The sequence below is a fragment of the Sander vitreus genome, chromosome 13 (genome assembly GCF_031162955.1).
Source record: "Sander vitreus isolate 19-12246 chromosome 13, sanVit1, whole genome shotgun sequence".
NCBI classification, from domain to species: domain Eukaryota; kingdom Metazoa; phylum Chordata; class Actinopteri; order Perciformes; family Percidae; genus Sander; species Sander vitreus.
Genome location: NC_135867.1, coordinates 27,498,142 through 27,524,224, shown reverse-complemented (window position 1 = coordinate 27,524,224; position 26,083 = coordinate 27,498,142). Strand labels below are relative to the sequence as shown.

At 41.0% G+C, this 26,083-nt stretch overlaps 1 protein-coding gene across 1 annotated transcript in view; it reads right to left on the bottom strand.

Moving 5' to 3' along the window:
• pknox2 (pbx/knotted 1 homeobox 2) overlaps positions 1-26,083 on the bottom strand; it is a 116,344-nt gene that overhangs the window by 24,453 nt on the left and 65,808 nt on the right. The window contains exons 3-4 of the mRNA XM_078266124.1: positions 23,098-23,204; positions 18,434-18,570 (exon numbers count right to left, since the gene is read on the bottom strand). Coding sequence (XP_078122250.1) covers positions 18,434-18,570; positions 23,098-23,184 — 224 coding nt within the window. The 5' untranslated portion in view covers positions 23,185-23,204. The remainder of the gene's footprint in view (positions 1-18,433; positions 18,571-23,097; positions 23,205-26,083) is intronic.

The window sequence follows — 26,083 nt, the reverse complement described above, 5'->3', positions numbered from 1 at the left end:
TGCACAACAAAACAAAACGTGCAAAACTATGATATAGTGCCACTCGGCCAGCCATGCCAAAACACTTATTTATGAATTGCAATATTCAATGGAAAATAATCTCAAACTGAAATACAATGTGGTGTCAACATAAAACACAGCGCTTTAAAGCTGGAGAGAGGAGTTCAATTTCACCAAAGAAAAAAATAGTTCGTTCCTCAGGAATGTTTTAATCCGAATCATGATCTTTTTCGTTTTGGTGCCTAAACTTAAATGTCATCAGCACATGATGCTCCCTTTTTCTGGCTAAACTCCACTACCACGGCCCCTGAAAGGACCGTCATCTGGCGGTGCCTGTAGCCGGCTCACAGTCACCTGTTGGCGGCTGAACAACTGCCGCTGGTAGCTGGCGTCCCGGAGCTCTGTAGAGACTGTTACAGCGCTGTACTTAGTTGAAAATACTTTTAGGTATATAATATATGGTATATTGGTGAAGTAGCATTGATCACTTTGAGAGGGGAGATACATTTTGTCCCCACCGGGGATAAAAATAATTAAGCAGACGCAGGGATATATAGACTAGAAAGGGCAAAATCTCACGCATCCCCCCACTGGAAAATCACACCTTGGTTACACCTTTTAGTTGAAAACTGTGTATGTCCTGTCTTTTTTCATGGCTCATGAGATGAGCCGGGTCATGACACCTTCTACTAACAATGAAAAGACAATATGTACACAGTTACATCATAATGCTAATAAACACAGCAGTAACACAGGCGCCACCCAGACCAGTGGCTCTGCCTGGCCTTCTATAAGGAGAAGTCACGGATCAAGGATGGTGTTTTAAACCCCCAACATCGAGTTCAAGGCAGCGCTGCGACCGTTGACTTCAAGGCACCTAACCCTAACCCTAACCTTAACCATAACCATATAAGATTTTTCGCCCGACAGCGACGATATATAAGCCTGCTCTCATAAAAACAGACACAGATCCAGTATATGTATACACACATAAGAAAAGTCCTTGTGGCTAAGGTCCCCCATGACTACCAGGCCCTGAGTGTCTCTGGCAGGTCCAGAGACATGTTGTTTTAAATAATTTTTTGTATGTGGTGGTAACGGCAGAAGTAGTAGTGCTGTGGTACAAACTGAAAAACATGTCCTTCTCAACCCTGAAGCGCAAAATTAAGAATGAGAAGTGTTGATTTAACCCTGCCTGGACTTTTGATATGCCTGAATCAGATGTTACAATGGAAACAATGAATAAACATTGTTTTTTATTAGATTTAATTGTGTTGGGTTAATATTTGTCATTACATGCTACCAATAATAATGTGTGGCCCTGCTAAACTGCTTGGTTTTAAACTCTGGCCCAACTGAATTTGTAATTAAATAGCCCTGGTCTGTGGTCCTTTAACCGTACACATGTGAAGACACATTAATGGTCTCTCAATAGAGATTTACTAAATAGAAAAATGCAAGAGAGAAGAATTCAAGTCAAAATACAAGCCCCACTCCAACAGCCTTCTCCCCCCCGCCCCTCTCAGTGTACTATTGACAGTGTGGCGGATCCATGACGTTCCCTAAAGGACATGCTGAACATACGGACAAGGTTTTGCCAGAGATCAAAAATAGATCTTTCAGTGGATAGGATATGGACCAGTGACAGTGCTAGGCTCCACAGTGTCACCTACATTGTTACAATCTGCCTTTTATAGGGAATGTCACTCACATAAGATTCCCCAGATACACTGTGCAATGGTCCATACTGTGCTGCTGTACAGTACTGTATGTAGTACATGTCAAATTATTGAGTATTTCCACTTGGTAGAAAGCTGCTGCCCGAATAGGCCAGGGTGACAGAACACAAACTTAGACAGGAGACTGACGCAGAACAGATGAATATGTTTTCCCCTAAGACCTATATTTTAAGGTGGTGATCTCGGTTCTCTCCCCGTTCTTATCTCATCCTGACTTTCTTTTTTGCACTCTGCTTCGTCCATCCTCTAATACGCTTTCCTTTGTGTTACCTTTGACTTAAAGGAAACCCAGGGGTACTTCTCTGTATACTGTATGTCCCTGTCAAATCAATGAATGATGAGGACTCTTGGCAGTATATTACGTATATAACCCCTGTAAGCTGCTTACTAGTGGCATATTTCATTATTTCCACATCCAGTGGCTTAAGCTGTATAGGGTATACAGGAGGGCTTCTTCAGGGAATGAAGCCAAGTTTACTTGGGATGTTTTTTACCATTTAAAATCAGCAAAAATAAGTGACATACAAACTATTCTTAAAGATACAGTTTGAAATACAAGATACTATCATTCAAACACAGCTCAGAGCTTGAAGACATATCAAGGACTGTTTCTTCATATTATTCATATTATCGAGCATTTCCCACTCTGATTCTAAGTTGCACAAAAGCCTCTATGTGTGGAATTTTAATGTGATTGCAGCATCTTTCAAATGTATCTGATTGCACAATTTTCTATTAGTAGGAATATCTAAAATATGGTGAATATTGGTGCAGTCTATGTGTTGCTTTCAGCCCATTCATGTCCTGGCCAGATCTGTGAGGGGAAGAGGTGTCCATTGTTGTCACATTGTATATTTTGAGACTAACATAACCTAAATATCACTGGGTTAAAATGGACCCAGCAGGGTCAGTTTCCATCCATCTTCGTCCGCTTATCCGGGGTCGGGTTGCGGGGGCAGCAGCTCCAGCAGGGGACCCCAAACTTCCCTTTCCCGAGCCACATTAACCAGCTGGGGGATCCCGAGGCGTTCCCAGGCCAGGTTAGAGATATAATCCCTGCACCTAGTCCTGGGTCTTCCCCGCGGCCTCCTCCCAGCTGGACGTGCCTGGAACACCTCCCTAGGGAGGCGCCCAGGGGGCATCCTTACCAGACGCCCAAACCACCTCAACTGGCAGGGTCAGTTTGGTACTGGTTATCTGTAACCAGTACCAATGGGTTGTTTATCTTATTTTTATATTACTGCTGGGTTTCTGGTAGGGGTGCAAGATATATCGACTCAATATCGTTATCGCAATATCATGTTGTGCAATATTATATCGAGGGGTGCAAGAATATCGACTTAATATCGTTATCGCAATATATCGAAAGTGTCGCAATACGTAGGTATGCAATATTTTTTTTATTTTGTGGAGCGCTGCGTCTTGAGTTTTGTTTGATTTAGAGCTTGCTTGAAATGCTATAATGATCATGTTTCATTGGCCAGTTACCGTGCCACTTGCACGTCAGCGCAAGGGTCCACTACGTGTCAAACCCTATGGAGCGTACCACGTGTCTGCATATTTCGAAGGGTGGCAGTGTAAGTGAAGAAATAGATAGAGACAACAAAACGGAATGAATCAGAGAAGAGAAAGAAAAGTTGTGTCCTGTTCTCTTTATTTATTTTATACTGTCCAACCAGTAAAACATGTCCTGTTCTGTAGACATGGTCCTTATTTATATATTTATACTGTCCAACCAGTAGAACATGTCCTGTTCTGTAGACATGGTCCTTATTTATATATTTATACTGTCCAACCAGTAAACATGTCCTGTTCTGTAGACATGGTCCTTATTTATATATTTATACTGTCCAACCAGTAGAACATGTCCTGTTCTGTAGACATGGTCCTTATTTATATATTTTATACTGTCCAACCAGTAGAAACATGTCCTGTTCTGTAGACATGGTCCTTATTTATATATTTTATACTGTCCAACCAGTAAAACATGTCCTGTTCTGTAGACATGGTCCTTATTTATATATTTTATACTGTCCAACCAGTAAAACATGTCCTGTTCTGTAGACATGGTCCTTTATTTATATATTTTATACTGTCCAACCAGTAAACATGTCCTGTTCTGTAGACATGGTCATTATTTATATATTTTATACTGTCCAACCAGTAGAAACATGTCCTGTTCTGTAGACATGGTCCTTATTTATATATTTATACTGTCCAACCAGTAGAAACATGTCCTGTTCTGTAGACATGGTCCTTATTTATATATTTATACTGTCCAACCAGTAAACATGTCCTGTTCTGTAGACATGGTCCTTATTTATATATTTTATACTGTCCAACCAGTAGAACATGTCCTGTTCTGTAGACATGGTCCTTATTTCTATATTTTCTACTGTCCAACCAGTAAACATGTCCTGTTCTGTAGACATGGTCCTTATTTCTATATTTTCTACTGTCCAACCAGTAAACATGTCCTGTTCTGTAGACATGGTCCTTATTTATATATTTATACTGTCCAACCAGTAAACATGTCCTGTTCTGTAGACATGGTCCTTATTTCTATATTTTCTACTGTCCAACCAGTAAAACATGTCCTGTTCTGTAGACATGGTCCTTATTTATATATTTATTCATGTTGGACCAGTCCAATATGATGAGTTGAAATAAACCTTGTGTTGTAAGAAAACTTGTTTAATTTGTTATGAATCTATTTTGATGCTTTTTTGTAATTTTACATATGTTTAAAAATACCGAAATTAATATCGATATCGCAATATTCATAATCGATATCGCAATATCACATTTTGTCAATATTGTGAAACCCTAGTTTCTGGATAAAAACAATCCTTGTCTTGGGTGGTTTTCTGCCCATGGGTAAGTTTTGCATCTGTGCAGTGTTAGTCTGGATCAACGGAAGTACATCTCCAGGATGTCAGGCTTTGCCCCTCTCCCCTCTCTGTGTGTTGCCGTTCAATAAAAATCTGTTCCCTTCGGGAAACAACAACAAACTTGTAGCTAGCAAACTACACGCTGAAAAAGTCAAGTTTTTAAGAAAATGTGGATGGTGGAACAAGACAGGCCTGCTTGGTTCTTTCAGAGAATGATTGTAAAGATTAACAAAGAATATGTTTAGGTCATTTCCTCTCTAACTGGGAGGTTTTGGGACTGATTGGTGGGATTGCTGTGGACGAAGTACACACAGAGATACACTGGTAAGAGATAATGAGGTTTAACCATGTATCAGCTGATTTAAATAGCTCACGTTACTGTATTGTGTCAACAGTTAACTTCATTTAATGTGGCGTTTTTTTTTTTGAGGGGTGCAAATGTTCCACCAAAACAAGTTCCTTCCTGAGACTAGAGGCAAACAACCCAGAGCGTTTTTTTTCTCCTATCCCAGAATGCATCTGTGGTGTAGAAAGACCTTACTCCACAGTGCTGTGGAGATGTGTGGAAGAGATGTGTGGAAGCGAGACTAGTGCTGTATTGACCTCACGCTGGGTCAGTTTTTAACTCAGTGATTTTTAGTGTGCACTAACAACTCGGAAATCTTCAAATCTAGCATATTGAAGTTACTGAAATGTACCGTGCCTTCACATCTAACCTCTTTGGTTCAATTCAAATGTACTCTGTGGTTTCAGTTTGTTTAGGCTATGATTAGCAACCTGCATATACGCCCTGATTTGGGTAGAAAATGGTATTTTGGACAGCTCTCTGTCACTTTCATACCTGCAGTTGATTGCCAGGTGTGAATACTAGTGTGGAGGAAGGTGTCATTAAAAAAGGGTATAAAATCTACACCAATGAACAGAATGAATGTGTCTGTATATAAAATGGATTTTTGCACGTATTGGTAGTTGTTTGCTTAATGATTGTTGTATTTTTGCCACACTGTGCCATTAGTGTGGACATGTATGTGTGTATATTACAGGGAACTGCACTGACATGGAGGCAGTCTGGGCCCCTGCTCAGGCTCTAACCCATGCCTCTCATTTGCAGCCTTTAATAGTCGTCCATATTATACTCTAATCTGCCTGATCCCAATTTAATGCCGCTCCCCCAGCCAGACGTGGCAGGAATACTAAACAGGAGGGTCACGTGCAGAATGGAGAGCCTACGCCTCATCTGTTTAATGTCTGCTTGTGGTGTTGGTGGGGGGGAGATATCCATGTGGGGGTGAAGGTGTGGGTGTGGGTGGGCTATAACCGAGAGCAAACAGGGTAACTCTCAGCACTGCAGATGGTGTCTTAAGAAGTTATTTACTCTGACATTGAGCCACAAAGTGGTTCATTCTGCTGATGCGGTGCATCATTTAACCTTCTTTTTTGAGTGTTAATTTCTTCAACAAGAAAGAATATGACATGTCCACCCACTAGTGTCAACAAAACGACACTGTGTTTGAGTCGTGAGTTGCTTTATAAAAATCACGCAGACATAGAACCACTAATGCATCTTTTCACAGATAGCTGCTGTCAAGGTGATGTGACACTGCAGGGCCTGAGGACCCAGGGGCATTGTGGGTAGAGCTAACAGAGTACACAACGCTTTTATTCCCTGGAAAATAGACTACTGTGTGTGCATGGCAGAAAAACACCAATAGCCGAGGCAAAAACAAAGCAAATACAGCAATTAGAGGTGAAAATCCATATGATAGCAGAATGTCTTCAAGTCAAAGAAGAAAAGTATGTATGTTTAGAGCATCAGCAGCATACCAGCATACCAACAACATACCAACTTCTCATGTTATAATGGGAAAGGTTTCTTGTTTCAAGATAGTTTGATTTTGTTTAACACTAAGGAAGTTTTGTGATATAAAATAAATCAATATGTTTTTATAACAAGAACATTTTTAAATTGTTAAACAGTTGTTAAACTGTGATCATTTGCTACTGTATAATATTTCAATAACATGAACAAATATTTTATACGTTATTATTATAACGTGAAAAGCAATTGTTTTCGGTTGTCGCTGCTGCCACATTATGCCTCTTGGCACGCTCTGTCACATATATCAAGATCTGGATATTGGTCCTGCTTTGTCTTTTGTGCCACTCTATAAATTACAATCTGAATAGTTTCATTTTAAAAACTGTCCAGTGTGAGTAAAGCTTTATTACCTGAGCCAAGGAGGTTATGTTTTGGGTTCAGTTTGTTGTTTGTTTGTCTGACAGCAACATTACAGAAAAGCTACTGGCCCGATTTCATGAAACGTGGTGGAAGGTTGTAGCATGGGCCAAGGAAGAAGCCATCACATGTTGGAGCAGATCCAAATCACGGGGCGATACGCTCATTATTTTTCACTTTCGTTAACAATGACAGATGTTAAAAGGGTAATTTCAGGGTTTTTTTTAAACATGGGCCCCATTTCCACATGCATTTGTGTCTAATAGACTGATGTGACCAAAAATCTTTGAAATTGCTGCAGTGTTGAGCGAGATCACAGTGACAAGCCGGCCCGAACCGAGCTGCCATGTAACCTAATGGGGCAAAAGATTTCCAGTGCCATGGCTCAATATTTAAATGATTTTGACAACGTGGATGAGATTGATGAGGGTGCACTATTGCCCCACTAGGTTACTTTGCAGCTCGGTTCGCACCGGCTCGTCACTGCAGTCTCGCTCAATACTGGACCAAGTTCAAAGATTTTGGGTCACATTTAGACACAAATGCATGGGGAAATGGGGTCCAGGTTGTAAAAAAAAACAGAATTATAGTACTTTTATGTGACATTAACATGATCTGAGATCTGAGAGTGAACCAAGTGAAACTTGCGTCTGTATTTTATTATAATAGCAGACTGGTATGTTAATGCACATCCATCTCCCCTAAATCCAAACTGCTAAATGTGTAGTTACTTTTTACACGACTCATCTTTAATCCTCTCCAAATCCTTCTTTTTACAGCTTTTACAGCTAAACATACAGCTACCAAGTGAGCCTTCTCATTTGTCAGCTATGCTCTTTCTGTTCTTAAACAGAAACAATAAAGCATGTCTTGTTTAATGACGCTGAGTCTGATTAACATTCACAAACAGCGAAGAACATTAAACTCAAAGTGCATTTGTTCAACAGACTTTGTTGAGCTGAAATATTTCTGAAATCTGTCAACAACGGGTTAACGTACATGACTGATACATTAACAGCTTTGTAAAAGCTTGATGTGGAGCCATTTGCATATATCATATTTGCTTTTTCTATCTTGCTGCTGCAATTCAGCTCCTGTCTTTGCTCATCTATAGATGTGTCAAACAAACGTTTCTCAAACCTGTTATGTGGAGCCATTAAAACAAAAGTGCTATAATTAAAGACGTTAAAAATACATGTTTTCAACCTGTCATTCCGCTGCTGCCGCAAAAAAAACAACATTTAGTTTGGTGTGTTTTGCAAAAGTGATTATATTCAGCTTCCATGGAGATACTGTACACGGAGAAAGCGAGGAAGAAACATATTTCGTACTGTTCTCTCCTTTCAGCTGAGGAAATCTGACATATGTTTAAGATCATTATGGGTTTCTGAGATTAGCTGTCTGTGCTCTAGGGGAATTGTAAACTCTTCCTTGTCATCGGTGCTCTGCGGCTACCTGCCAGATTTGGAATAAATGATGTAAAAGGCTAAAGCTATCAAGGCAATCAGGGTTTGCATGAGGAAACATCTATCCTTGACCACATATTGTGCACAGTTGGACCTTGCCAACTTGGAGCAAGGTAAAAACACTACCTTTCGCCACTTTTCTATGACCTTTACACAGGAAGTCGAGATTAAGGTAGATGGGGTGTGAAAAGGCTTGCATTTTTATGAACGGGAACATAGCTGCATGTGTCTGCATGTGTGTGTGTGTGTGTGTGTGTGTGTGGTTGGGTGAGTGCATGGTCACGTAATGTGTGCTTTTTCCAGTCTCCAACTACCTCCTGCAACCATCCTGAGCCCCCCCATGCCGGCTGCCAGAAGCGGCAGGTTCTATCTGCAGTGCGGCGGAGTGGAGATTGCCGGCTGGGGGATCATTACAAGGGCCATAAAAGAGCGATTTACGGGACGGCCAGTGAGTGGAGTCAGCACGGTCCCCACCCTCCGGCACTGCATCGCGCTGGGTCACCAACCAAACGCCCAAAATGGAGAATCAGAGGCCAGCGGGGGAACATGATGACTTAAATATGAAGGTGAGGGACGTGGCAGCTCTAGTAGGCATCTGCTTTATGGTCGGTGAGTCAGGCAGAGGGAGGAAAATAAGCTGCCACTTTTGCAGTTTGATTAGAGGGCAGTACACTTCAAAAAGGAGGTAGAACAATGGTGTAACATTTAAAAACAGGCTGTTGTTATGTGAAAGGTGTAAGCTTATACTTGCAAGCTCGTACTTGTTGTCAGTTTCACCAAAGACGTCAGTAGTTTACTAACTGGCTGTGATACTGTTCTGTAATGAGCTCTCACATCGTTCACCTTCAGAATTGTAATCAAATGCGTTTTATTGGTTGGACTTAAATTCTACATATATGTTAAGTTTAGTGGTCTTTACAGTTAAATTCAATCGACAAAAGGTGACTGTCATGCAGCAACGACAGTTACGTTTAGACACCAAAACGACTAGTTAGGATTAGAAAAAAGATTGTGGTTTGGGTTGGAACACCGGCCCCCTTAAGTGGTACTCCCGGGACACTAACACTAACACTCTGCTCCCCGGCTTCTGTGTTTTAGGACCCAAACATCCCCCCCGACCTCCTCCCAAGAAAGATCTTCACGGTCTTATACAGCAGCAGTCAGTGTGGTGCATAGTATTAACTACATGGAGTACATACGAATTACAGTGCATTAGTTTTCGTAGCTATATGTACAAATGCTTCATTATGCTTCCATCATGAATCTTGAATGTAATTATTTACATAACACATTGTCAAATAGTCCAGGTCAATCTGAAAAAGAAAATGTACAATAAATGGAAACAGGACTTCAACAAACAGACTCAGGACCGAGGGCTATGAAAAACATTTGATCATCTATTAGTCCATTGTGTGTGCGACTCCATCTGCTGAGGAAGACTGTGGAAGAAAGCTCCAGAACCGCAACTGAATAGACCTCTTGGTGAGAGTTTTTGTCAACTACTGTTTCCTGGGTCGATGCACTTCCAATCTCTACAGGAAGTTTGTCACCAAAAATGGGATTTTTCAGGTTTTCTCCCAACAATGAAAAATGCAAAGCCAAAGTCTATGGAATAAGTCATGTTTGCCTGCTTTCGTAATAATCTGGCAGGCCACCAAGGGGGGTGCAGAAAGAGGTGGGGGCGGGGTTTGAAGGTATGTGTTTATGTGGGTGTGTGTGTGTGAGTTTGAGAGAGAGAGAGAGAGAGAGAGATGGAGGTCTCTCACTCTCTCTGCTCCCCACTGTTTGCCAGCTTAATCAGGCCTGCTGTACCCCCATACATTAGAAGCCAGTTGTGATGGAGTCCTGCTGCGTTTGCTCCCGACAAGGCCCCTGTTTCCCCAGGCTACATGTCTGAAGCACACCCTGCATGTGTGTGTGTGTGTGTGTGTGTGTGTGTGTGTGTGAACCCCAACCCCTCCCACCCACCCACACACATACTGTACACATGTGCACACACACACACACACACACACACACACACACACACACACACACACACACACAAACACACACACACAAAGAACCCCCGGCACTCTGAATAAATCCTGTCTCCTTATTCTCTACTTTTCAAACTCCCCTTTTCATTCTCATGCCTGGCCCTGAACTTCACTGGGGTTTGGTTCCTCTGAGGCCTCCTGAGCCAAACAGCTCCATCCAGTCTTTGGTTTGTACAGCATCTCTTCCAACACCAGCCGTGAGCAGCGACGCAGGCTGAGTTGCCTGTGTGAAGTCCACAGCAGATGTACACAGATTGGACACGAGTATGAAGTGTAGCTTTCTCCTAACACAGTGTACACTACCCTCACTTTACCGTAACTCACAGTCTGCCTGCTAATAATGAAATTAATTAATTCCTGAATTAATGTATAATAATTAATACACAAAGACATTAAGAAATGATATATTTGTGCACAGTATTTTCTCACCTGCATGTCTATGCATGTATGCAAACACACACACACACACACACACACACACACACACATCACAACCCTTTTTTGTTGTTATCGACATCATTATATTCATTCATTCATTATATCAACTGCCTGCTCCGTGTAACACACAGTAGCAGAATCATTATCACTGTGAGTTTACACAAATTATATTCACACACACACATACACAATCCTTTTCTCTTCTGTCTTTTCTGTTTTTGAATGATTGTTATTATTTATTTTATGTGTTTTCCTCTTCCTGCCTCCTGCTCCTCCGCGCACATTCTGTACCTGCACATTCCTCCTCCAAATTTCTGCATACATGAACACACAACACACTTACACAACACACTTCCATCATTTACATTCATGCACAGAAACACAGATGTGTTATTGTCTGTATATTTTGTTACACCTATGTCTGCCTGATTTGTGACCTTTTTGTCCCATTGCACTAATAGACACACATAAGATTCCCAGCCCTAGTGGTGTGTGTGTGTACACCCGTGCACAAACTAATCAGTGAAGGATGTTAGAAAAAGTCAATCATATAGATTCTGCATCTAGCAAAAGCTCTTTTCATTGGTGAAACAAAAGAAATGAAGATAAAACTTCAGTCTGAATGACTGTGTTTCCAGAGGGCATTACTTGACAGCTGTGAAGTGCAAATGGTGTTCTACTCTCTTCTGTGTTTTCTCTAGGCCACTCTTGTGCCAAGAACAGATAACATGGATTACTAAATTGCCCAAGTAAAAAAGAAAACCGTGGACTTCCTTTCTCATCCTAAGTCAAGCGGTGAGGAAACTCATAAAAACGGGTATCTGAAAGAAACAGCCAATAAAACCACTTGAGCTTTGACACAGTTTCCTGCATTCAGCAGCGGCTGAGCACCAGCACACGCTGACCTGCTAAACGGTGGAGGCACAGCCTGTTTCAAGCCCGTCAGACACCCAGAGCCTTTGCCCTGTTGGAAATGCAGCACAGTGGTCCAGGATGCATTGATGCAGTGTGGCAGTGAGGATAAACAGACTTTATGGTGCATTACAGAGGCAGAAAAAAAACACACAGACGATCACAAATGTGGCCAACGGCATCCTCGGATGTGTCAAATTAAACGCATTCCCTCCTGTTGTGTACTACATGAGAGGTCTTCAAATCGTCTTTTATGCCATCAACGACAAGTGCATACACAAGCATAAACAGACCCGTGGATGGGTAGAGTCCTGTATGTCTTGGAGCTTGACGACTGTCAGCATGACGGCATGTAACCCCTTCCCACAAAATACACACAAAACCTTCAATCCAGTCTCAATGCAAAATAGCCAGCATGACCAGCATGGGAGAGGCTTTCAGCAAAGACCCACTATGGAGGGGAGTGAATGGTAATGTGCACCATACAGGGCTCTGCACTGCAACACGGCAGCTTTGTAAAAGGATCCCACTACTGTCAAAACGCAGAATAAATCACATTTGAATCCTGTTTTATTTCACTTTCGGAAGGAAATAAAATGTGTTACATATCACTAAAAACTGTTTCTTAAGCCAAGAGTGCAATATGTTTGATGCATAGGTCCTTCATAATTCATCTAAAGAACAGATTGCGTCCTTTATTCTAGACGATGGTAATAGCTCTCTGTCTGGAATAGTGTGTAGACCATGGACATGTAGTGTATTTGGCTCTTACTGTACACAGAAAGTGTATAACTCCCTGTGAGGACTTGTCAGTATGAAAACACACACTCGTCTTACTGATTATGATTGATTCCCTAGGTTCTCTGCATGTAAAGCAAGCAAGCAAGCAGTTAACTCAAACAAGCGGCAGACATAAAAGTGGGACCTTAAAACAGCTCCTCTACCCGAGTTGTTTCTAAGCATCACAAGGACGTTTCTGTTTTAAAAAAAAGGACTATTACGAGGTCTCTTTCAATTAAGTGCATGTTTCCGTCTCGGAGCCGAATCAGCTTCCATCAGCTGCGAACGCTACAATTCACAACCTAAAAAACAAAAGCCTCACCGTCTTTTTAATGAGATGCAGAGAATCCAGAAGGATCTTTATAGTAAATGCCACAACTCATTAGGCTAATTACCCTATCACACATTTACTCCGCTGCTAATAACTAAGTAGGCAGAGAGACAGAGAGAGGGAGCAAGGAAACCACACATCTCCCCATAAAGTCGGCATTCTAGCAATTAGTGAAAAGAAACATTAAAGCCCACGCAGACTTCCTGAGCAAAATAATTAAAGAAAAATGGCAGAGATGTTGATTCGCTGTGCTTCTCAAAGTCGACAGCTCCCATACTGTATGAGCACTGTGTAGAGGCAGGAACACTGGCGGATCTATTAAAATAAGAGTGCTATTTGTGTTGTTTTTTTTGCACAATGTGACTTTCTGTGGGAGACGGTGACTTGTGAAGTCAAATTTAATTGCATTTTTAACACAGTAACAAGGTGTGTTTAGTCATTAGCTCCTTGCATGGGCAAAAAAATAATTCCGAAAATTTTAGTGTGGTCTGCCTCCTCTGGGTACGAACAGCGAGGATTTCACTTAAGAGCTACAAATAATCATATTTTAACAGCACGTGCTGGTGAATCCCTGAGCTCGGCGCCGCCTCTGACGCTGTTGATCACTACATTTTAATTGGCCATCATACACATTTACAGACTCAGCTGGCTCTATAGCACCCTTTAAGATTTAAGTAACCCATCTTATTTTATTCTCATCCTGTCGGCTCACGTGAAGACACCGATAATATACAGCTGTACAGTAGTTGCTTGTAAAATGAAATAATATGGACCCTAATACTCTATAAAGTGCTCTTATTATGCTTTTTTACTTTTTCCGTTTCCTTTATTGTGTTATATATCTTTTTGTGCACGTTATAGGTTTACAAAGTGAAAAAGCCCAAAGTCCCCCCCAAAGGGACTTACCATCTCCAACAGAAAACACTGTTCACAAACTGCTCCAAACAGCTCTATTGTAGTCCAGCCTTTACTTCAGAGACAAACGTGGTCACTTTGGAACACACGTTATAATGCTCGCCTAGCTGCTAGCATGGCACGCCCTCATACTCTGCTTCTGATTGGCTAGTAGTCCTTACCTAGCTACTGTCAGGGCACGCCCTCATACTCTGCTTCTGACTGGCTAGTAGTCCTTACCTAGGTACTGTCAGGGCACGCCCTCATACTCTGCTTCTGACTGGCTAGTAGTCCTTACCTAGGTACTGTCAGGGACACGCCCTCATACTCTGCTTCTGACTGGCTAGTAGTCCTTACCTAGGTACTGTCAGGGCACGCCCTCATACTCTGCTTCTGACTGGCTAGTAGTCCTTACCTAGGTACTGTCAGGGCACGCCCTCATACTCTGCTTCTGACTGGCTAGTAGTCCTTACCTAGGTGCTGTCAGGGCACGCCCTCATACTCTGCTTCTGACTGGCTAGTAGTCCTTACCTAGCTACTGTCAGGGCACGCCCTCATACTCTGCTTCTGACTGGCTAGTAGTCCTTACCTAGGTACTGTCAGGGCACGCCCTCATACTCTGCTTCTGACTGGCTAGTAGTCCTTACCTAGGTACTGTCAGGGCACGCCCTCATACTCTGCTTCTGACTGGCTAGTAGTCCTTACCTAGGTACTGTCAGGACACGCCCTCATACTCTGCTTCTGACTGGCTAGTAGTCCTTACCTAGGTACTGAGCATGTGTGACTCCCAACAAAGAACAGAAGTGAGATGTCTCACTCTGTAGCTAAAACAGAGAGCTCAACACAGGGTGGCTCCAAAAAGAATTCTGTTTTTCTAAAAGTCTATGAGAAGATGACCCTACTTCTCACTTGATTTAGTATCTCAGTAAACATTTTCATAATGAGTTTATGGTCTCAATTGCTAGTTTCAAGTCTTCTTCAAAAAAACATTTAAAAAAAAGTGTAGACTTAAGTTATATCTGCAAATATACCACGTCAGGTGTATTTATCTAAGAAGTAGTTTCACTGCTTGACACCAAAGGGCTGTGTTAGCACAGTAGCTCACCAAGTTCAACATTATGGGACATATTCCTATTTTTGAGTGAGGTGAGAAGATGGATATCAATCTCATGACTGTGTGTTAAGTACAGAGCTGAAATCAGGACATGGGTAGCCTAGCTTAGCATAAAAACTAGAAGCAGGTGTAATAGCTAGCCTGGCTCTGTCCAATGTAATTCCAACCAATTAACAGAGAGGCAAATATCTAATGCCTGCAATGTGATAACAGGACTTTGGGAGGCTGTAAACTGTCCTTGTACCCATAAATCAGGATGTGGCCTTTCAGTTCAACTATGGGCCACTTGTCTCTAACATTGTTCAATTAGGGGCCAATGGAGTTCTACAGGTGTGCTGTATGGGACCCTGTTACTTTCAATGTCGTTTTTGAACTTAATTAAAATTAATTTAACTTATATTTTCATTCATTAAAGGTGCAGTAGGTAAGCCTTATAAAACTACCTTTCTGTCATATCTGCTGAAACTGACCCTATGTTCCAGTAGAACTACATGAAGCAGGTCATTAAAAATAAATCCAGCTCCTCTGGCTCCACCTACAGCCTGGAGTGAGATTTGCCAAAATCCCCCGCTCCCTGTTCAGATGCACCAATCAGGGCCAGGGGGGGTGTCTAACTGTGTGTCAATCACTGCTCATGCACACACATTCATTCTCCCTTGTGGGGGGAGGGGCTTAGGAGAAGTTGTCGATGTTCAAATTTTCAAGTCCTGGATCTTCGCAATCCTACCTACAGCACCTTTAAAGAGTAACATTTATTTTTAAAAATATTTAAGGGTTGCATCTGAGTGCCGGTGTATTTATTCTCAACTTATGGTACTTTAAAGCCATTTGGGGAAAAAAATGACTTGAACATATGTTCTGTGTTGCACTACAAGACCGGGGATTTAATTAAATTTGAGTTAAACTGCTTTTGTTACCTTGCAAACATGTTGACAGCACGCCATTTCTGTTAGAATGCCACCAGTATGTATTTGGGTTTCTCAAGGCGCAAACCTGTGCCAGTCAGAAGCCATGGAATTATAACTGGATTTCAAGGGCTACTTGTTTAATTTAAATTGAATATATTATGTTTCTGTGTTTTTAACTCGTAGGTATTAAACATGAATGAGGCCCAATAGCGATGGTTTGCATCCCTCACCACACACAGGCGCACTGATTCTTATTAAATAAATTATACTAGGTCATGTTTATTGATATTTACAAAAGCTTTGTAATGATATTGGTATTCACAGTCAATTTATACTAGCCAACAATATAACGGCCTACAAGTCCAGCTGAAATGATTAGACCATTAAACACATAACTGGTTGGATCTTTACACTTTCTACAATGGGAGGGTTTTTCTGCATTGAGTATTTTTACTTTTAATACTTTAAGTACATTATCCTGATGATATTTACATACTTTTACTTAAGTAACATTTTCAATTTTTTCTTTTACTTGTAACAGAGTATTTCTACAGTAGTACTTTTATTGAAGTAACGGATCTGAGTGCTTCTTCCACCGCTGTTCCTAACATGTAGAACTATTTCTTTATTCCACACATTGACTTCATAGTGTGCATGTGTATGTTTGTACATTGTCCTCCTGTCTGTTGCAGTTCAGTGTAGTTTCCAGCACTTTCACCACACCACACAGCCAATACACACTGCAACAAGTCCTCTTCTGCTGTGCATGTTTAACACGGTTTAACATTAATTAACACACCCAAAAATGCATACACATATCCCAGCTCTTATAGAGGCACTCCAATCAAGCAGCTTATAAAGGTGCATTAGCATTATTAACATTAATATATTCTCTCTAGAAGACAACAAAAGAGCTGGATAGAACCAGAGACCACATTAAACTTATAATAACCATTATTACTGCTAACATTCTGCTTCCTTTGTATTTGTTTCCTGTGTGTGTGGCTCAGGGAAGGAAGAGGAGGAAAGTGGAGATCCAGAAAGACCATATGGAAGTGGAAGAGGGGCGGATTTGGACTGAGACCCCCCCCGCCACACACCACACACCACACACCACACACCACCCCCACCACCTGGAGCTGCTCCAAACATGGTTGCTCACATCAAAGGCAGCCCTGTATCTCAGAGGAGATGCTGAGGACTTTACAGCAGCTCGCCTCAGGCCTGAGCACGGAGACATCACCGCTGGGACCTGGGGAGCCCGGACACCCAGCCCAACACCGTCTGCAGTGTCATGGTTACAGGACGGGCTGCGCCAGACGGCGCAGAGGCAGCAGGCTTCTCAGTCCACTCAGCTCATCTAGAAAGCTGTGGGTTTGCTGCCTACACCAGCTCGATTAAAAAAAAAAATTTAAAAATGCCTGTATTTTGAATAATTTACTTCATAAATAGATAATACAAGCTCATTATAAGGGCGCATCAATATTCCAGTGATAAGCTGAGAGAACACTGAGGTGTTTTTTTCTTTACTGGAGTTTTGGGTTTCACCCAGCAGTGATTTTTCTTGCTTATTTTCAACAGCTAACAAGGTGATGCCTTCCAGGGCTTCTACATGGCTAATAACAGAATACGATTTGGAACAAATGTCTGTCGGTGATCGTGATCTGTAAACATCCTAAAATATATAAATAAGGGTGACAAAAGAGGAAGAAAGGCAAAAAGTGTGAACATTGTCAGACATTTCCCAATGTTTCTACTAATGTTAAAGTTTACCTAAAGGCCGTGCACTAAAATGTTTGGTAACTTCTAAAAATATTCCCAATTGCCTCCGATAAATTTGACTGGACCTACACCAAGAAATATTTGGCAAACTAGTAGTTCAATTCCAAAATGTATCTCTACTCTTAGACATTGATGCTTACCTTTTAAAATGACTGTTAGCGTGAAAGAGAAATACATTATTTTTTTTACAACTTAAGTCTGGAACCTTACATAAAACAACTCTGTTTGCCCGATGAACATTTCTTGGTTTAAATATGTTTTTTTGGAGTGGAAAGCATTTATTCATTTATGCATTTATTCATTGTCTCCCTAATAATGACATTAGGAGGTGGAGTCATAAGAGGCTATCCCAGTTTAAACTGTGCAGAAGTCATAGAAACAGCCTGACTGTTGCCAGTATGTCAAATGCTTATTTTAAAGTCAATTTATTAAATTCAAAGAAAAGGAAATTGAGGGTAGCTCCTCCTCGCCTTTGAAGAGTAAAAAGCAATAACTGAAGGTGTTCTTTGCTTTATGAACGACACTAAGTGAATATTGAAGTAAGCACCCTTCAAGTGCAATTTTCAAAAGCTTTTAAGTCATGGTTAGTTTAAAAGAACATATTAGAAACACCACAAGTGCTTGTGGCCTTTAGAAGCAAGTAGCACATCACGTCAATTTAGTACAATTTCTTAAAGCTAGCATGGGGCTACAGAGAAAATGCAATCATTATTTTAAAAGGAAAAACAAATGAGGGGAAATTCCAGGGCAGAATGGAGCACTTTGCCAAAACCAGTTTGACAAATAGCCACATGTATACACCAAACAACAGTGATTACCAGTCGCAAAACAAAATGGTGTTATGCGTCATTCACCCAAGAAGACGTATAAACATGTGAACCTCTCATGGGAGATTGAACCAACCTGTAAACGGCCCTCTTGTCGGACTCAAGCTGGGCCTGGGGGTCAAGGGTCACACTGACAGAGGTATTTCCTGCTGCAGAGGCTGCTGGGATATGGACCTGTGGGGTCTTGGTGTTCTGCTGAGTGGTGCCCGTCATCTGGGGACACATGAAACAATAACAAAAGGACTTTACATTTAAACTATTTTGTTTTAGCTTAAGAGTTGAAGCAGGGGAGAGTGAAATGAATACTTTGGTTCCGAGCTAGTAATAATAAAAACTAAGAGTGTACAGCCATGCTAGCACCTCTGTGAAGCTGTACAGTAATTATTTACTTAAAGAGCCCCTTTTTTTAGATTTTAGTTACATAGTTTTGGTGTATGTAGTAAATGTATAAAGTACAAAAAACAACAATTTCCCTCCAAATGGAGCTTTCTCTCCCACAGACTGCACTTTTTCTTAACTGCCTAAAAACGGTTCGCCCACATTCCTGTTTAAAATTCTTCCATTAGTGATGTCACTGATTGAGAAAGCCAGCCCAGTTTTTCACAGGTGCTGCATGAACAAGCACAGCCCGCCCAGTGGCTTGTTGGAATTTGGTTGACCAATCACAACAGAGTGGGCCAGCTGACCAATCAGAGCCGACTGGGCTGAGTGTTTTAGACATAGGAGCTGCAGCAATAGGCAGTATGAGAAACATAATCTGTTTTTTTAACATCAAAGCATGTACACCTATTCTAGTAGACCCCAAGAGTAGAACGCTGAAAAGTATTATAATAGGGGCTCTTTGAATGCTAATGTTCTAGTGACACAGCTAGCATGTTAATGTTTAGCAGGTACAATGTTTACCATGTTCCCCAGCTTACTTAGTATGCTAATATTAGCTTCACAGCACTAAACACGAAGTACAGTGGAGGCTGATGGGGATGCAAATTTGTGTTTCCTATTATGACGAAGGAATGTCCCATGCAACTCTGCCTCTGATTGGCTATTACTTGTTGCCTCCGTTGGTTAGATTGATTAGGTTAAAGCATAAGGAGTGAGATTGGTTAGGGTAAGAATACCAGGGTAAGCCAATCAGAGGCAGAGTAAGGCAGAAAAGAATGTGAAATTCCTTTGTCATTGTAGGAAAAGCAAATTTGCGATGGGGATGCCATTAGTTTTGCAGGTATTTGATCATAAACCAAAGCATTGGACACTGGGGCACCAGGAATGGCCAGCCATCTCATAGTTAGAGATATTTCAGTCAGGACCAAAATAGTGGGCCGACGTTACGACTAGCATGGAAACATAAAGCCATAGAAAGAAATCAAGAAAGAACATACCTGAATGTCTTTTTTAATGTACTCATGTATAAATGTGTATATATATCTGTATATATACTTATATTCATGAATTTCTCCGAATGATTTGTATATGCGACTGGAAGACGTTTGCTAAATAAGTTTGTGGTGTCTTGTAATCCCATGTGGGATGGGCCAAATGTTTGGCATGACACAGAAATAAAATTGAACTAAAAAAAAACAAAAAAAACTGTATTCATGTCAGTTCAAATAATCTCACCTGAATGGGAAAAAAATCGCAAACAAATTAACAATCTCTTAATGAGATCCAACATGGGTTTATTTATGCAGATGTTTGTGTGGTTGCTAGTATAGAACCAAACCCTTCAGTCACTTAAAGGTCCCATGACATGGTGCTCTTTGGATGCTTGTATATAGGCCTTAGTGGTCCCCTAATACTGTATCTGAAGTCTCTTTTATATAGGCCTTAGTGGTCCCCTAATACTGTATCTGAAGTCTCTTTTATATAGGCCTTAGTGGTCCCCTAATACTGTATCTGAAGTCTCTTTTATATAGGCCTTAGTGGTCCCCTAATACTGTATCTGAAGTCTCTTTCATATAGACCTTAGTGGTCCCCTAATACTGTATCTGAAGTCTCTTTTATATAGACCTTAGTGGTCCCCTAATACTGTATCTGAAGTCTCTTTTATATAGGCCTTAGTGGTCCCCTAATACTGTATCTGAAGTCTCTTTTATATAGACCTTAGTGGTCCCCCTAATACTGTATCTGAAGTCTCTTTTATATAGACCTTAGTGGTCCCCTAATACTGTATCTGAAGTCTCTTTTATATAGACCTTAGTGGTCCCCTAATACTGTATCTGAAGTCTCTTTTATATAGACTCTTATATATATAGAAAATGACATAGCTAAAATAATCAATCAATTCATCAAAGATCCTTACATAGAATTCTTCTGCTTCTTGTAATGAACGAACAGATGCTTGTGAGGTCTAAGTCATTCCTTAATCACTTTTCAAAAGCCATAAGATGTAACATGCATCTGATGCCGAAAGACTACAAATGAGGATGTATCTGGAACTAATCCCTGTTGCTTGACAGGTCAGTAGCCTTGTAATGTAGCTGGTAGGCAAAATGAATGAGAATAGATGCAGTAATTGAACAAGGCATGCTCAGGTCATATATCGATTCCTGTTAAATGAAAAGTGTTCAATTAGTATTTGGCAACTCAACAATGTGTTTACAAATGGCCACACTGCTGAAGCACACATCCTGTATTCCTCTGCTCTAATGAACCACAGGACCACTGGTGGTTTGACAAGGAATCATTAAAAAATCTGTTCTCTTGTGTTATTTGTGTTGTAGGGTGGCCGGGAGGGTGACATGCTTTACGAACACGATTTGTTGTTTTATTCATCTCTTTTCACCCCACTTTCGTCTCCCATCCGTTCTCTCTGAGGAAATGAGTCTAACAACCCCCACTGCCCGCATTTCTTTCTTTTTTTTCATTTTTTTTTTTTCAGGGTAGGGTGGGAGGAAAGCTTCAAGTCTTAATCCCAGCACCAAATGGGAAATAAATTAGCTTCTTCACACTTAACTAGCTCTCATTTGCATTTGCCGAGTGCGCAGACTGCAGCTCGGAAGCTCTCCCGTGGCACTCATCCTCTGGGCGAAAGCACACAGAGGTGGTGTGAACAAGGCAGTCGGATGAACCTGCTCTGCATCCCCCCCATTGGATGCTGTGCAGTGTTAGACACAGCTTGGGTCCAGCCAGGGGCTATTCCAGGATGTTTTAAGTGGGGTTGCACAGGGGGGACCAATAATTAGTCAGGGGTGTCCTTCACTTGTTTTCATTTTAAACAAATTGTATATCCGAATATGATATACATCATCTACAGGCTCAGCCACAATTCCAGTGCTGGTTCCATGGTATCAGAATGTTGGATAGTTGTCATGGAAACATTATTTGGTCATGTGACAAGGCTGGGAATATTGGCAGAACTGGCAGCCAAGTGACAGCACTCTGATCCAATGGAAATCACAATTAGTCTAGCCCAATGCATTGGAGGGCACCATGGGGGGGAAATCATATTTCAGTGTGTGTGTGTGTGTGTGTGTGTGTGTGTGTGTGTGTGTGTGGGGGGGGGGTGTGTGCCACCCTGCGCCCCCCTTTCTTTCTGCCCCTGAGTCCAGCCTACAGTTTCATCACACTGTCACGTGTTGTGTTGAACACCACAGGCTGGGGCTAGACCTGTATTCTTACACTTTGACATACACTATGTATCACTCATGTCTTTATAATGAAATGCAATTCAACGTTATGAAAAATGATAATAGAGACTTCCATTTGGGTTCTCAGAGAGCCTAGCTGTAGAACATGGTTATATACTCCATTTGGATTTCTGTTTTTGGAGTTTTAAACTGTTTGCTAATAAAGAGCTCTAAAAGGGAGTTAAACCTCACTGGAAACATAAGTTACATTACTATGTAAGATGACATATAGTATATATTTTTTAAAGATGATTTTTTTTGGCATTTTTAGGCCTTTATTTGACAAGACAGCTGAAGACATGAAAGGAATATTATAATAATATATATATATATATATATATATATATACATATATATATATATATATATATACATATATATATATATATATATATATATACATATATATATTATTATAACATTAAGCATTGGTGTCTGTGAGGAAGCCAGAGTCAACAAAACCCAAGGGTTTAACTGTTTTGGTATCACTGTAATAATACTTTAATATTACCATAGAGTCTTACTGTTTACTGCAACATGCAATTTATTATCTGCCATCAAAGCACTCGTAGACGTTACAGTGATATTTGTATAATATACTGATAATCGTGAGTTTACTAGTTGGTGTGAGTAGAAGTCATTAACTTTATGGTTTCTTGCTATAAAGAATATTGGTTACCTGCTCTAAAAATCGAAAATAATTTAAACCTGTTAACAAGTAAACGCTTTTAAGATTTGAAGTATAAGCATTGAATAATCATGAATAAATAAGCAACAATTTACATTAACGTTTAGGGGGAATCCTTGGTCATTATTTTTTGAGACTTTTAGTTTGCTAAATTCTGATTGGTGCACAGGAATTTATGAACTCACCTTGTTTTAAACTGAGCCTTGCTACTTCAAACCAGTAAAAAGAGCACAGAAAACACAAATACAAAAATCGACTTAATCAAAACAGAAAATACAATATTTGAGTAGGGCCACGTCCCCAACACAGTACGAACATGAGAAAGATTTTCAGGCCCTAAAACATTTCTTCTCGAGGCTCTAGCGTGTGTTAAGTGTGTGAGTTGGCACTTTGAGCATTGAGGTGAATTCTGATGAGACCTCTGACCTGTTGGCTCTCCTGGTACGATGGTGGAGGAACGCTCTGGGTGGCCATCATTGTCACTGCAGGTGCTGGGGACACATGTTGCATCATGGGTTAGCTGCACATCTGGACTAGAAAAGAAACAGAAAACAGAGAGAGAAACATCAATCCAGTGCAAGTAGTGATTGCAAATTCTTTTACAGCAGCAGCCACCAGGTGCTGCTATGATTAAATAATAGGAGATGGGACTGTCACGCAACATCTCACTCTTCCCTCTCTCACTTCTGTTTCCCCATTTCTCCATTTACTAACGCATTGCTCTGCTCCATCTCCCCGCAGTCTCCCTCTGCATGTATTGCACGGAGCTGACAGTCAGCCCGGATGATGTATTAATACCGAGTGATCTAACAATGCTACCAAGCAGAAAGAAAACAAAGCAACACAGACTCAATCATGGAGCCCTTTTACAGTAACACTCTACATACCATCAGGTTCATAACGACACCGCAAACAAACCCGACTACTTGTTTACCAATTACAGACAGCTCTGCTTGTCTCCTAATTACAGTACAGCTGGCTTTAAAGCAACGCTTGTTGGTGGAGTCACCGTGGTCGTCTCTATGTGTTGGCTGCTGGTGTTGTTGTTGCGCGGTTGCTGAGCCAATCAAGAAGGCTAATTAGGGCTTGTGTCGGTGGGCTAATTGCTATTGGCCGGGACCCCACAGGGCTGAGGGCTGTACCCTGTGGAACACCGCTGTAACCGTCACACCCATCCCCACTGAAGGAGCTAATTGGTTCAGGTTTTAAACATACACACAGACACACACACACACACACACACACACACACACACACACACACACACACACACACACACACACACACACACACACACAAAGACATACCCCCTACCATCGCCCCAACTTACTATAGGCAAGCACAGCAGGTGCGCCGTCCTGAAGCTACATATAACCTATGTGTATACGCTGCATGAAAATGTCCTGTCGATTATATATTTAACCTAAAGGGGGATGGGTGTTTTAAAAAAAGTGAGGGTTAACTTTACTAAACCTTTTATTTTATCAAACTGTACTGTTTTTAATCATTATAACATAAATTATTCGCTGTAAACCATTGTATATGGACACTACAAAGTTTAATGTGGCGCTTTTAACACTGATGCAGACTGTCACATCAACGTCAGAGTGGATACCTTGACCCACTGGACTGAATGGAATAATGTCTTATTATTAGAGCTGCAAAGATTAATAGATCAATCGATTAGTTGTCAACCGTTAAATGAATCGCCAACTATTTTGATAATCGATTAATCGGTTTGCGTCATTATCTGATTCCAGCTTGTTGAATATGAATATCTTCTAGTTTCTTCTCTCCTCTGTGACAGTAAACTGAAGATCTTTGAGTTGGGGACAAAACAAGACATTTGAGGACGTCATCTTGGCCTTTGGGAAACACTGATCCACAGTTTTTTCTGACGTTTTATAGAGCAAACAACTAATGGATTGATTGAGAAAATAATCAACAGATTTATCGACGATGAAAGTAAAAGTTGCAGCCCTTCTTATAATGCCACGTAGAGGCTTCATGAAAGGCAGGCAACGATTACAAAGGACTGGTGCACTTGGACTGAATGGAATAAAACACTCTCTTTTGGTAGTGTTCAGGTTCAGGTACACGAAGAGATGCAAACATCCCTCTCTTCAGAATCAAGAAAATACATGACAGACGTTCCCTGCCACTGAGCTTAAATCCCCCACTGAGACCCAGACCCTGGCAATGCCCTCAATGTCAGACACAAGACAACCAGCTGAGACCCTTCTCCATTTGAGTAGCATCCGAATCCACCATGACTGCCAACATTTTGATGTTAAATGCTGGTTTAGTTTCATTGACAAGTTGTAATTTGGGGTTTTAGCTTCAAATCTGCATGTTTTATCATGTCATACTGTGCTTGTTTGTGCTGTGTGTGCTGTGTGTGTGTGTGTGTGTGTGTGTGTGTGTATTCAGTGCAGCATCATATGAGCATGAGTGTTTGCACTGTGTGTGTTCACACACTGCGAGTCATTTTGTGTACTGATTGCGTCTCCTGGTTTCTGTTCTCATTCCAACTGGTATCAGCTGAAAGGCATCTCCTCCGTTATCAGTGCTCATTTTAATTGCAAATGCAGTGAGCGTGTTAGTGATTAAATGGAAAATTGCACATTAATTGATGAGACTGAAGATAAAGCAATTCCAATTAGTGCACAGTATTTTAGGCAGCCTCTCAAGTTTCGCCATCCCTCGAAGGAACGCGCGACCAAACGCCAAATTTGAGCAGGCAATTGTGCATCCATAAATACACACACTTCACACACACACACACAGACTGATATTCTCACAAACACATGCCGTACAACGGCTGCTGAAGCGTGAATGTGCATACCAGAACAGACAAGAACACTGCAAAAACACCAATAAACAAGACATTTAATTTTAACACACACACACACACACACACACACACATACACAAAACTTGCCCCACGAAACTAAAAGTACAAATCTCCTACATTGTGGAGCCAATAACTGTCTGGCAACCACTCTGTCTGAACTCGTCAAAGGTGTACTGTGTGTACGGTTACACAGTAAGTTGTAAAATTCATTTTAAGGACAAATGACATGTTTGTTCCTCAACAAAGGCCTTTGAATTATTACAGAGACCATAATGCATATCAATTGAAAAAGTGCCTGTAGTCGCAATCAAAATTCAAACGCAAGCATAAAATGGAAAATGAGAAGTAGGCATAAAATTATTCCAACAAACATCAAAGGGTTTCGTGAATTTGGATTGGAGGCAGTCACACTCTTTCATCGGATCCTGTGCGGTAAGAAAAGCTTCTATTCAGCATTCAATTTTCCAACAATTCTCAGGCATAGCACGGCTCTCTGCTGTACTGATGTAAGGTTAGTCAGTGGCAAAGCTGAAGTTACACTGCGTTTACCAACGGCAT